Raw genomic sequence first — 12,679 nt, 5'->3', positions numbered from 1 at the left:
TCTATAGTCCACCAGCTGCCCACCGTCTCACCCTGCACCGTGCCCAGGGCACTAGATCCCGCGCTGGGGGGCCACAAGCATCATCCCTCCTTAGTTCCATCTCTATAGTCCACCAGCTGCCCAGCGTCTCACCCTGCACCGTGCCCAGGGCACTAGATCCCGCGCTGGGGGGCCACAAGCACCATCCCTCCTTAGTTCCATCTCTATAGTCCACCAGCTGCCCAGGGCACTAGATCCCGCGCTGGGGGTCACAAGCATCATCCCTCCTTAGTTCCATCTCTATAGTCCACCAGCTGCCCACCGTCTCACCCTGCACCGTGCCCAGGGCACTAGATCCCGCGCTGGGGGGCCACAAGCATCATCCCTCCTTAGTTCCATCTCTATAGTCCACCAGCTGCCCAGCATCTCACCCTGCACCGTGCCCAGGGCACTAGATCCCGCGCTGGGGGTCACAAGCATCATCCCTCCTTTGTTCCATCTCTATAGTCCACCATCTGCCCAGCATCTCACCCTGCACCGTGCCCAGGGCACTAGATCCCGCGCTGGGGGTCACAAGCATCATCCCTCCTTAGTTCCATCTCTATAGTCCACCAGCTGCCCAGCATCTCACCCTGCACCGTGCCCAGGGCACTAGATCCCGCGCTGGGGGTCACAAGCATCATCCCTCCTTTGTTCCATCTCTATAGTCCACCAGCTGCCCACCGTCTCATCCTGCGCCGTGCCCAGGGCACTAGCTCCCGCGCTGGGGGGCCACAAGCATCATCCCTCCTTTGTTCCATCTCTATAGTCCACCATCTGCGCAGCGTCTCTCGTCAAGTACACACGTGTTTCGCTGTATCTAATATATCCATAATCTTACTTCTAAAAAATAAAAATCTGGCTCACAAACATGAATGACCTAATTGTTATCACTTTCTGTATACGACCTTGTCTATCTTCAGACCCTTCCTGAACGCCAACCGGCGTGAGATCCTAGCAGACTACGCTCTGCCCATCTCGGTGCTGCTGATGTCTTTCTTTGGTTCCTATGTCTTCTGGGAGGTCAGATGTAAGTTGCCTTGTTTGTTTGTTTGTTTGTTGTTTAATGCCGCACTCAGCATTCCACCTATATGAAGGCGGTCTGTAAATAAATCGAGTCTGGACCAGACATTCCAGTGATTTACATCATGAGCATCGATCCACGCGACTGGGATACGATGATTGGAATGCAGCGCTATGAGCACTGTGGGGGGTTTATTTGCATTATAGGTGTGCACATTGTTATATCACCTGGGTGCAGAGATAAGGCTTGTTGTGGATCCAGCCTTTAGAAACTCTAGATCCTGTCACATCTATCATTGTCAAGGTTCTGTTAATTTTACTGGTATCAAAGACACATATAGATAGTATGTAGATAGTATACACATAGTATGTACGTATTTGCTGATATTCACGATCTGGAATGTCAGGTGCTTGTCAAGTGAACTTTCTGTCAACAATGTTGCTAAAAATAGTTTATATGTTGAGATTTGAAATCTAATACCACCTTACAAGACTTAATCTTGTTGTCAAAGACTTTATACAAGAGGTATACTATGTTTAAATATAGTCAGCGTGTTGCAGTAAAATTTGGCAGTTTTTTTTTAATTATATTGAAATGCTGATTGTGTTTTTTTTCAGTGGAACCCTTTGAGTACAACCCAGCGGAACAGATGTTTGAGTTGGCCCACATACAGAATCTCCCGGTGGGAGCCATCTTCGCATCAGCAGGTCTGGGCTTCAGTCTGTCTCTTCTCTTCTTTATGGATCAGAACATCTCTAGCGCCCTCGTCAACACACCCAACAACAAGTAAGTCATGATGTCACGCACCCTCGTCAACACACCCAACAACAAGTAAGTCATGATGTCACGCGCCCTCGTCAACACACCCAACAACAAGTAAGTCATGATGTCACGCACCCTCATCAACACACCCAACAACAAGTAAGTCATGATGTCACACGCCCTCGTCAACACACCCAACAACAAGTAAGTCATGATGTCACGCACCCTCGTCAACACACCCAACAAGTAAGTTACGATGTCACACGCCCTCGTCAACACACCCAACAAGTAAGTTACCATGTCACACACCCTCGTCAAAACGCCCAACAACAAGTAAGTCATGATGTCACACACCCTCGTCAACACACCCAACAAGTAAGTTACGATGTCACACGCCCTCATCAACACACCCAACAACAAGTAAGTTACCATGTCACACACCCTCGTCAACACGCCCAACAACAAGTAAGTCATGATGTCACGCGCCCTCGTCAACACACCCAACAACAAGTAAGTCATGATGTCACGCGCCCTCGTCAACACACCCAACAACAAGTAAGTCATGATGTCACACACCCTCGTCAACACACCCAACAACAAGTAAGTCATGATGTCACGCGTCCTCGTCAACAAGCCCAACAACAAGTAAGTCATGATGTCACACACCCTCGTCAACACACCCAACAAGTAAGTCATGATGTCACACACCCTTGTCAACACACCCAACAAGTAAGTCATGATGTCACACACCCTCGTCAACACACCCAACAAGTAAGTCATGATGTCATGCACCCTCGTCAACACGCCTAACAAGTAAGTCATGATGTCACACACCCTCGTCAGCACACCCAACAAGTAAGTCACGATGTCACGCAACCTCATCAACACACCCAACAAGTAAGTCACAATGTCACGCACCCTCGTCAACACACCCAACAAATAAGTCACCATGTCACGCACCCTCGCCAGCACACCCAACAAGTAAGTCACAATGTCACGCACCCTCGTCAGCACACCCAACAAGTAAGTCACAATGTCACGCACCCTCGTCAGCACACCCAACAAGTAAGTCATGATGTCACGCACCCTCGTCAACACACCCAACAAGTAAGTCATGATGTCACGCACCCTCATCAACACACCCAACAAGTAAGTCACCATGTCACGCACCCTCATCAACACGCCCAACAAATAAGTCACCATGTCACACACCCTCGTCAACATTATTGGTTTATTTGTTACAGACGGTTCTTCTCAGTTCCAAAATCCTGACCACAACAAAACACTGTCTGACCTGTTTCAGTGGGACGGTGGGGTAGCCTAGTGGTTAAAGCGCTGCTCGTCACGCCGAATCCCAGGTTTCGATTCCACACATGGGTACAATGTTTGAAGCCCATTTCTGGTGTCCTGGCCGTGATATTGCTGGAATATTGCTGAAAGTAGTGTCAAACTATACTCACTCACTCTGTTTCAGTGCTTAGATTTCTTTACTCATGATAATTAAAAGAATTATGTTATCAAGTCTCGTTCTGCCACCAGTTGTCTGTAGTGATTATTTACTCTCCTTGGTTCCTCCAGGTTGAAGAAAGGTGCTGCCTACCACTGGGATCTGTTTGTTGTGGCCCTCATCAACGCCTTCCTCTCCGTCTTCACCCTCCCCTGGGTGCACGCCGCTCTGCCTCACTCGCCCCTCCATGTGCGCGCCCTCGCTGACGTGGAGGAGAGGGTCGAACGGGGACACATTGCACAGACGTAGGTAGACTTGACTCATGTCTAGACATTACATTAAAACTAGAAATACATAGACATACCTCACGGGAATCCCGGGGTTAAAACATGGTTCCAATACTCTTTACTTTTTGTAAGAGACGACTTAATGGATTGGAATTTAATTGTTTGATAGAAACATGATGGATCGATTGTCTGGCCCAGACTTGATTATTTATAGACCACAGTCATGTAGCTGGAATATTGGAGCAAGCAGCGTCAAACAGTGAACAAAACCCCATATGTCAGGAGTATTTCGATGCTGCGATAAGGAAGAGGAAAACAAAAACAGAAGTTTCAGCATAAAGGAAGATTCAGTACTCTCCACCAAAAACATGGAGATAATTGGGATTTTTTTTATCTCAGTCAGATTGTATAAAGAGTTAAAAAAATAAATTATCTCCATCTTTTTGATGAAGAGCACTGAATTTTCTCTGGACAGCGTATGTTCCACTGAGAGACCTCTTCCCAGTCGGGATGGAATGCTTTATACTGTACAGACAGAACACTCACTCCATCCTAAAAACACTTCCACACAAAATCAGGTCAAATAAAACATGTGAGCCACCAGGAGAAAAGGGCCCTAGTGGGTGCTAGGAGACAATTGTGCTGTGACGTCATTATTGAAAGACGTTGGACATCTACTTACTTCTGTAAAAATATCCATGTGTGCGGACTGTAAAAAAAGTATTGTATTTTTCTCTCGCTAGTTCATAATGTGAAGAAACATTATTTCAAAACATTTCAGCACCCATATCTACTTTCTTACAACTGTTTTACATTATATCTAAAAACTGCAACGATTACAGAAACAGTAATAAGCCTGAACATGGGAATTTGCTGAAAATGAGTCCTAATGTTTGATGCCATGTCACTCTGTAAAAGATATGAATTGAAGCTTATCAAATGTATTTTTGTGGTCCTAACATACTGTAGTTTTAAAATATCATGAAAAGTCAAAATTTGATTTTTTCACCCATAAGGTCCCTCATCCCATGATTGGTCACAAATATTGAACAAAATATTTTGTTTTCACTTGGAGTTATATCTATCTGAGCTGACTGTAAGTAACATAAATATGTAAGTCGTAAATGAAACAAAGTGTGGCCTAACCACAGCCTGTTCATATGTTCCAGTGTCGTCCATGTGCGTGAGACGCGACTGACAGGGATCATCTCCCACGTCTTGATTGGGCTGTCAGTGTTGATGCTGCCAATGCCGTTGTCGTACATTCCACGAGCCGTTCTGGACGGCCTCTTCCTGTTTGTGGCCATCTCTGCTCTCTATGGCAACCAGTTCTTTGAGAGGATTCAGCTGCTGTTTACAGAACAGGTGTGCATATATCATTATAAATATGCTTTTTTATATTTCCAATTCGGTTTGCATACCCGTTTTTACTTTGTATAACTTATATTTAAAACTCTCTAAATGTTAGGAAACGACAGTGAGACCTCTTTAACAGAATCTCCTGTTATGTTGCTGAAATGTCATTCAGCAGTGCAGGTTATTTGTCTCCATGACTACAGGAAACTGAAGTGACACTTTGAGTGGTTACGACCTAACCCATGGACTGTTGTACATACACAAGTACTGTAAGCCATTGTACAAGTGGTGGTGCTAGTCCCAATAGTTTGGGTTAAATAGTTCATTATTGCTCAAGCCTGTTGCTTTTCAGTTGAAGTGCATTCATAACATTTTGTGCGGTACTTCCTAGCTAGGGTGGGCGAAGTGTAGTATTTGTATTACTGCCTGCTGTTGAGTGCTGTAGAAGCACATGGTATTGTTTACATTACTGCAGTGCCACGGCTACTGTGTGTTATAATCTATATAACGTCATGCGTGATGTCATCAGTGTATGTGGATGACGCCATTACAGGATTTTCTTTGTTATTTGATCGTTCCCCAAATATACGGCAGTTTCCACCTGTGTGTTTCAGGCCGCGTACCCCCCGAACCACTACATCCGCCGTGTCCCCCAGCGGAAGATCCACACCTTCACCGGCATCCAGCTGATCCAGCTCCTCGTCCTGTGCGTGTTCGGCTTCTCCCCCATTGCTTACATGAAGATGCTCTTCCCTGTGCTCCTCATGTTCCTCATGCCTATCAGGTACGTCACACAAACGAGCCCCAGGTGAATCATAGTGCCCCCCAGGTGAGTCACAGTGCCCCCCAGGTGAATCACAGTGCCCCCCAGGTGAGTCAGTAGTATCCCCCAAGCGAGTCATAGTCTCAGGTGAATCATTTTAATAGCCCTCATGTGAGACAGGATAATGCTGCTCAAGTGAGACAGCATTTTCCACTTGTGCAGGGCAGTATGAATCTAGGTCAGTAAAACCAATGGTTGATACCATGAGCGTCGGTCACACATCGTGACACCTGATCCTGATTGGTAGATGTTTGGGGACTGATTCCACCCAGGACTCCTCATTGACCCAGCAGATGAAACAATATGTTGCCAACATGATGTACGTCGTGTAGACAATCAAATAACACAATCACAACACATTCAATATTTTATACAAAATGAAAATAATTTTGTTTTACAGACATAAATTGGTACCACGTGTCATCGAATCAAGATTCCTGAAGGCCTTGGACGGACACTGAACATCAACAACAGACCCAGCAGCATCGCATAATTCTGATATACCCTGGCATTTCATACCGGCATCAACGGCCAACTCTGTCCAGAGCATGGCATAATTCTGATATATCCTGGCATTTCATACCGGCACGAACGGCCAACTCTGTCCAGAGCATGGCATAATTCTGATATATCCTGGCATTTCATACCGGCATCAACGGCCAACTCTGTCCAGAGCATGGCATAATTCTGATATATCCTGGCATTTCATACCGGCACGAACGGCCAACTCTGTCCAGAGCATGGCATAATTCTGATATACCCTGGCATTTCAAACCGGCATCAATGGCCAACTCTGTCCAGAGCATGGCATAATTCTGATATATCCTGGCATTTCATACCGGCATCAACGGCCAACTCTGTCCAGAGTATGGCATAATTCTGATATATCCTGGCATTTCAAACCGGCATCAACGGCCAACTCTATCCAGAGCATGGCATAATTCTGATATATCCTGGCAGCTTGTGCTCAAGAGAGGCTTGATGGTGCTTGACTGTGGTTGACAGTGGTTGACTGTGGTTAACAGTTGACAACATATATGCAAACATGTAAGCCGGGTGTAGGTACATATCATGTGGATGTAAGTTGAAAGTATACATGAATGTCAACTGTGTAGGACTGGCTTGACAGTTTCAGTTCCAGACGTTGGTGCAAAGGGAGCCATGAGTGCTGTTTCCTGTTGGCCAATGGCTGACATGTGGCCAGTAGAAGACTTGTTCTTGATGCACGTTTCTCAGATCAGCTTGTTAAAGTATGTGTTTATTCAAGGACGCCTTTATAGATGTTTCTATTTATTTTCTATGGTGACATTAAGATAGATATTATCAAGAAGCTATGAGCGTCTGTACAATTGCCTGGATAGTGGAGTGAGAGTACTGTTTCAAGTCACCCCACAGTCAAGTTTCAGCCCACCAGAACTTTGCCGATTTGTGGCAAGTGTACAACAAGATGGAGCCGCTTCAGTATCATACAATCATGTCACAGAGAATTGAGTCCTGGAATGCACTAATACTTGATGACGTCCAAGTTACTGCACCAAAATGTTGCAGTCAAAGTAGAAATAATAAGTTGGATCCTCAAGTCAATCATGTTTTCATCCAATCTCATTAAAATCAGATCTTAGTTCTTGCTATCGCTAAACAAAGATCTGAAGACTTCCCATTAGGGTTCATGTCAGACCCAACTTTTGCAAACTTTGACCGACCAATGGAATAACTAACAATAAGTCGGCAATAGCAAATCAGAAGGCAGCTTAATCGAGCTTTACGGCACGAGTTTCAAACTGGCGACTGGAAACATATTTTGCTACATACTCGATTAAAAAATTAAAAACGGAACAAAAGAACATTCTGGAATGGCTAATAGATGGTCTAGATTGTATGAATACAGTTATAAAGCCCAAAATTGTCGTTCAGAATACCCTGTGCGTTTTTTTCTAGGTTGCACGATACAAAATCACATTCCAACTGTCACTTTCATAATCTGCTAAGCGATGCTCTGATTGGTCAGATGAATGATCGTTCTGACATGACCCGCAGTGGGATGTCCCCAGATCTAACTAAGATCTGATTTTAATGAGATTGGTCTTCATCGATACTTCAGCTGCTAAAGTTTTCATGGATGCTTCAGCTGCTAAAGTCTTCATTGATGCTTCAGCTGCTAAAGTCTTCATAGATACTTCAGCTGCTAAAGTCTTCATAGATACTTCAGCTGCTAAAGTCTTCATTGATGCTTCAGCTGCTAAAGTCTTCATTGATGATTCAGCTGCTAAAGTTTTCATGGATGATTCAGCTGCTAAAGTCTTCATGGATGATTGAGCTGCTAAAGTCTTCATAGATGATTCAGCTGCTAAAGTCTTCATGGATGATTCAACTGCTAAAGTCTTCATAGATACTTCAGCTGCTAAAGTTTTCATGGATGCTTCAGCTGCTAAAGTCGTCATGGATGCTTCAGCTGCTAAAGTCTTCATGGATGATTCAGCTGCTAAAGTCTTCATGGATGATTCAGCTGCTAAAGTCTTCATAGATGATTCAGCTGCTAAAGTCTTCATTGATGCTTCAGCTGCTAAAGTCTTCATAGATGATTCAGCTGCTAAAGTCTTCATAGATACTTCAGCTGCTAAAGTTTTCATTGATGCTTCAGCTGCTAAAGTCTTCATAGATACTTCAGCTGCTAAAGTCTTCATAGATACTTCAGCTGCTAAAGTCTTCATGGATGCTTCAGCTGCTAAATGAGATCGGTGATTGCTGTTGGAAGGGGTGGTGAGTCCAATCAATCTCTTGTGGCTGAAACACCATGTCTTGCTTAGGTAGTGTGTGTAACCAATGGCTACGTCTTGCTGATGTCTTGATGAGCCAGAGATCAATACATGCATGTCAGAAATCTGGACGATGTACATGACATTTCTCATCAGCATCCATACAGCATATCATTCTCTTAGCTCACCTGTGATTCAACACCTGTGATCGTTTATGCTCATGTTTGTTATGGATTTGTTAGCAACATTTATCCTATCTTAGTAATATTTAGTAACATTTCCTTATACAGTATATAAGGATTTGCAGCCTGCTATTAATCTTGTTTCAGTATGACAATTGTAGAGACACTTGCTCTCAGCCAATCAGGTGCAAGGTTATAAGCAGGCTATAGCACAGACACCTGCTCTCAGCCAATCAGGTGCAAGGGTTAAAAGCAGGCTATAGCATAGACGCCCTGTTCTCAGCCAATCAGGTGCAAGGGTTATAAGGAGGCTATAGCACAGACACCTGCTCTCAGCCAATCAGGTGAACGATCTATGCAATTGGGATCGATGACATGCATCAACCAAATCAGCGAGTCTGACCACCCGATCCCGTTAGCATGGGTTGCTGAAGACCAATGCAAATCATGTTAATGTCAAGTTATTAACAACAGGTGTCAACAGGTGTGAGGTGTCACACAGTTCAGCCGAGTTCAAGTGCAGGGAATTTGTAGGCAAATATGTTAATGCATTCAAAAACAATGTGCTCAGCTGTATTTCGGTATGCTCTGATGGCTGAGACAGTCTTCAGAGTCTTGGTAGTAAACTGTTGATAATATACAATACTTGTTGTTATGTATATTTACCTTATAGGAACTTTATGTGCTTTATAACAAAATGATTTCATTGTTCAACAGTGACTATATTAGAAGCCAATATCTCAAATCCATCAGTTATGGTTGAATTTGTCTCCGATGTCTTCGTGGGAAACACCAGAGACTAAAAGGTCTGTGGGCACCCTGATAGTTCTGGTGTATGTCCTGATAGTTCTGGTGTATGTCCTGATAGTGTGGAGCGAAGACACTGCAGTCTGCAGGCCATTAACAGCTGATAGCACTGCCTTCATACACTAGTACCAACATGAAACATATACTAATCTAGACTATTATTCTCTGATGCTGTTATGACAGCTCCAAATATTGACGAGGGCGTGGGTCTCTGTATTTAGACTACATGCCAACTGTATGTCATGTAACATGTTTCGTCCTCAACCTCATGTCATGTTATATATGGCTTGAACAATAAAATACTTTTGACATTATGTTTATTTATCAGTCTGTTCAAACATATAGTCCATGCAGAGCAACTGATGGCACAAGATGGATCCACTGGTGTTCTAATCTAAGATTAGGAGCTTTGGTATATCCTCCCCATGCTCACTGGTTTCATCAAAGTGGAAATTGTCTATGACATGCATCAGTTTCAGCTTCCTCACAGATTAAACCATTACGCTGCCAGACGTAACGGGATCGGGTGGGCAGGCACGCAGACTTCGTTGATGCATGTCATGGCATCCAAATTGTGTGGATCGATGCTCATGATGTCAATCACTGGATTGTCTGGTCATGACTCAATTCTTTACAGACCGCCATCATATAGATGGAATTTTGCTGAGTGCTGCGCTAAACAAACGCACGGATGCACAGATGCATGCATGGACGCACACACGCATGCACGGACGAACCCACCTAGCAATCCGCTTACTGAGACCACATTTTCCCGTCATCAGTATCATGTGAAATCAAAAGGAGTCAATCTGATTCCGATTTATTGACATTTTTTACAGAATAATGTATTTACATTATTTACAAGGATGTACACAACAGTGTACGGTGAATCATTTGTCTGAGTGAAATGAACATGACATTTACATATGAACAGGAAGTTTTAAGCTGAACGTGTACATGCCATGTGTCCCTCCAGCTGGCAATCTCCAATACAATGCTTACATTTCTGCATGTAATTTACTAACCAAGAGTAGAACTATTAGTAGCATGCTAATAAATCACTATTTAGCAAATAGATTTTTGTTGTCACAATGCTAGACTTAATGTAAAACCTAACCGACAATGTACTTATTTTCAAATTACAACACTGCATTCTTTGACATTTCTTTTCACAAGGTCTACAAAAGAACTACATCATTTACATTACAATGTCACAAGACAGTCAATTATTATTTCAATTCTGGATACTCTCAATATCCCCTTCATCTTAGAAAGCATCTCATACAGGTATATTTCCACGTATGAGAATCTCTGCCGTCTCATGAATCCAAGACTACCATGCCACTGTCAGGAACGCCACTGTCCGGAACGCCACTGTCCACAACGCCACTGTCAGGAACGCCACTGTCAGGAACGCCACTGTCCCGAACGCCACTCACAGACCAATGAACACAATAAACACTGTCACGTCTTTCCATGGTAACAAGAGTTACCTCCCCTCACAGTGGGGCTCCTTAAGCTCCTCCCTAGTGCATTATTACCCTCCCGGTATCATCGCTATTATCGCTGCCACTAACAGAAAGCAGCCTATACAATAATCTTAAACAATTTCTCACCTCACATGTATTGACATGTATATTTTTGTGTAAGTCTTTGGGAAAGACATCACAGTGAATTTTGAAAAGGTTTATACCTGGCTTACTATTTCCCAGATGAATTCATGTTGTTTGTTTAATCAGATTGGTTTGAGATTTTACACTAACGGAAAAAAACCCACCCAACTTCCCTTACATTCTTACTGTACGAATTCAAAATTCAAAATGAAAAACAAAGAAAATAATTTAGCTGGTTGAAGAATATTTGGCATCATGACAGTCATCACTTGTTTGTAAACACAACAATCGGTCTGTGGCATGGTCAACTCCATGCATGGTTGTGGCACTTAGCAGAGTGGGGAGTTTTGACTGGTGGCCCTGATGGTATAGAGAGATCCAGGAACAGGCAATCCCTGTGAGGAGCTTGTGGGCTGCTTGGTGTGTCCGACAACAAGCACCTGCTACTATAAGTACAGACTAGCAGCGAATACAATATCCCTCTTGATTCTCCTGATCGCTGAAAGGAAGAAATGTAAAAGGACATTTACCATGGTCACCAACTCACAGTCCCATCACAACTATAAACATCACCTTCTGTACACTGACCCACATAGGATACACTACCAACACAAAATATAGATATAATCAATTAATCCCTTTCATTCTCCACCTCAGAAAAAGCCATGAAGTCCGTCTCCCGTCTGATCCAGCCTTGACCCGTACACCATGTTAAATGTTCCCTTTTGAAGGTTCCAGTTACAGATTAAAACCAATGATGTTACACTTCCCCACTGCAGTGATTGTGTGTCAATGTCTTCAATAATATGTCAGTAGTAACTTATAGTTTACCAGTTCAACACAAATACATTCTTCAGTATAACCAACATATTTTCACTTGTGATTTGGTTGGTTTGTTGTTTAACGACGCACTCAGCAATGTTCCAGCTATATGACGGCGGTCTGTAAATAATGGAGTCTGGACCAGACGATCCAGTGATTGATATCATGAGCATCGATCCACGCAATTGGGATCAATGACATGCATCAAGCAAGTCAGCGAGCCTGACCATCCAATCCCGTTTGTCGCCTTTTACGACAAGCATAGTCGCCTTTTACGGCAAGCATGGGTTAATGAAGACCTATTCTACCCCGGAATCTTCACGGGGCTTTTCACTTGTGAAGTAAGATAAGTATTAAAAAATGGCAATAAAGAAGCAATATTTCATATTTGCAGGTTAACAATGTTTTGCATCTTTGGAGGATCTATCGTTTGGAACAAACTGATTTTTGACCAAAGATTGATGATGTGTTCTCAACAGATGCAGACACTAGGTATGCTATATCAACCATGCATACCTTCCGAGAACTTGTTTTCAAGCTCTGTGTTTCCGATGGCTTTAGCTGCCTGCACCATCTGTCTGAGTAGTTCCTCCAGCCTCCGCATACACCTGATTATACTACCTGTAACCATGGAAATGTATCTATCATGTAGTATATATACACCTCATTATAACACCTGTAACCATGGGTACATGTATTTTTTATACACCTCATTATACTGCCTGTAACCACGGTAACATGTATATCACACAGTATATATACACCCAAATGTACTGCCTCTA

The 12,679-nt window shown here is 43.4% G+C and overlaps 2 protein-coding genes across 5 annotated transcripts in view; one reads left to right on the top strand and one right to left on the bottom strand.

Moving 5' to 3' along the window:
* The window catches only part of LOC139478621 (solute carrier family 4 member 11-like), a 62,924-nt gene extending 55,137 nt beyond the window's left edge, over window positions 1-7,787 (top strand). For all 4 annotated transcript variants that reach the window (XM_071261173.1, XM_071261176.1, XM_071261175.1 and 1 more), the window contains 6 exons: window positions 942-1,048; window positions 1,660-1,828; window positions 3,383-3,556; window positions 4,708-4,903; window positions 5,509-5,678; window positions 6,118-7,787. In XM_071261173.1, coding sequence (XP_071117274.1) covers window positions 942-1,048; window positions 1,660-1,828; window positions 3,383-3,556; window positions 4,708-4,903; window positions 5,509-5,678; window positions 6,118-6,178 — 877 coding nt within the window. In that variant the 3' untranslated portion in view covers window positions 6,179-7,787. The remainder of the gene's footprint in view (window positions 1-941; window positions 1,049-1,659; window positions 1,829-3,382; window positions 3,557-4,707; window positions 4,904-5,508; window positions 5,679-6,117) is intronic.
* A 2,494-nt stretch (window positions 7,788-10,281) lies between these two features.
* The window catches only part of LOC139479029 (exosome RNA helicase MTR4-like), a 38,351-nt gene continuing 35,953 nt past the window's right edge, over window positions 10,282-12,679 (bottom strand). The window contains exons 25-26 of the mRNA XM_071261766.1: window positions 12,414-12,518; window positions 10,282-11,574 (exon numbers count right to left, since the gene is read on the bottom strand). Of these exons, the coding sequence (XP_071117867.1) occupies window positions 11,522-11,574; window positions 12,414-12,518 (158 nt within the window). The 3' untranslated portion in view covers window positions 10,282-11,521. The remainder of the gene's footprint in view (window positions 11,575-12,413; window positions 12,519-12,679) is intronic.

This window comes from Haliotis cracherodii, unplaced genomic scaffold, assembly GCF_022045235.1.
Source record: "Haliotis cracherodii isolate W230 unplaced genomic scaffold, xgHalCrac1.p SCAF_4, whole genome shotgun sequence".
Classification (NCBI taxonomy): domain Eukaryota; kingdom Metazoa; phylum Mollusca; class Gastropoda; order Lepetellida; family Haliotidae; genus Haliotis; species Haliotis cracherodii.
Note: the sequence above shows the minus strand (reverse complement) of the source record. Positions and strands in the feature narration are given on the sequence as shown.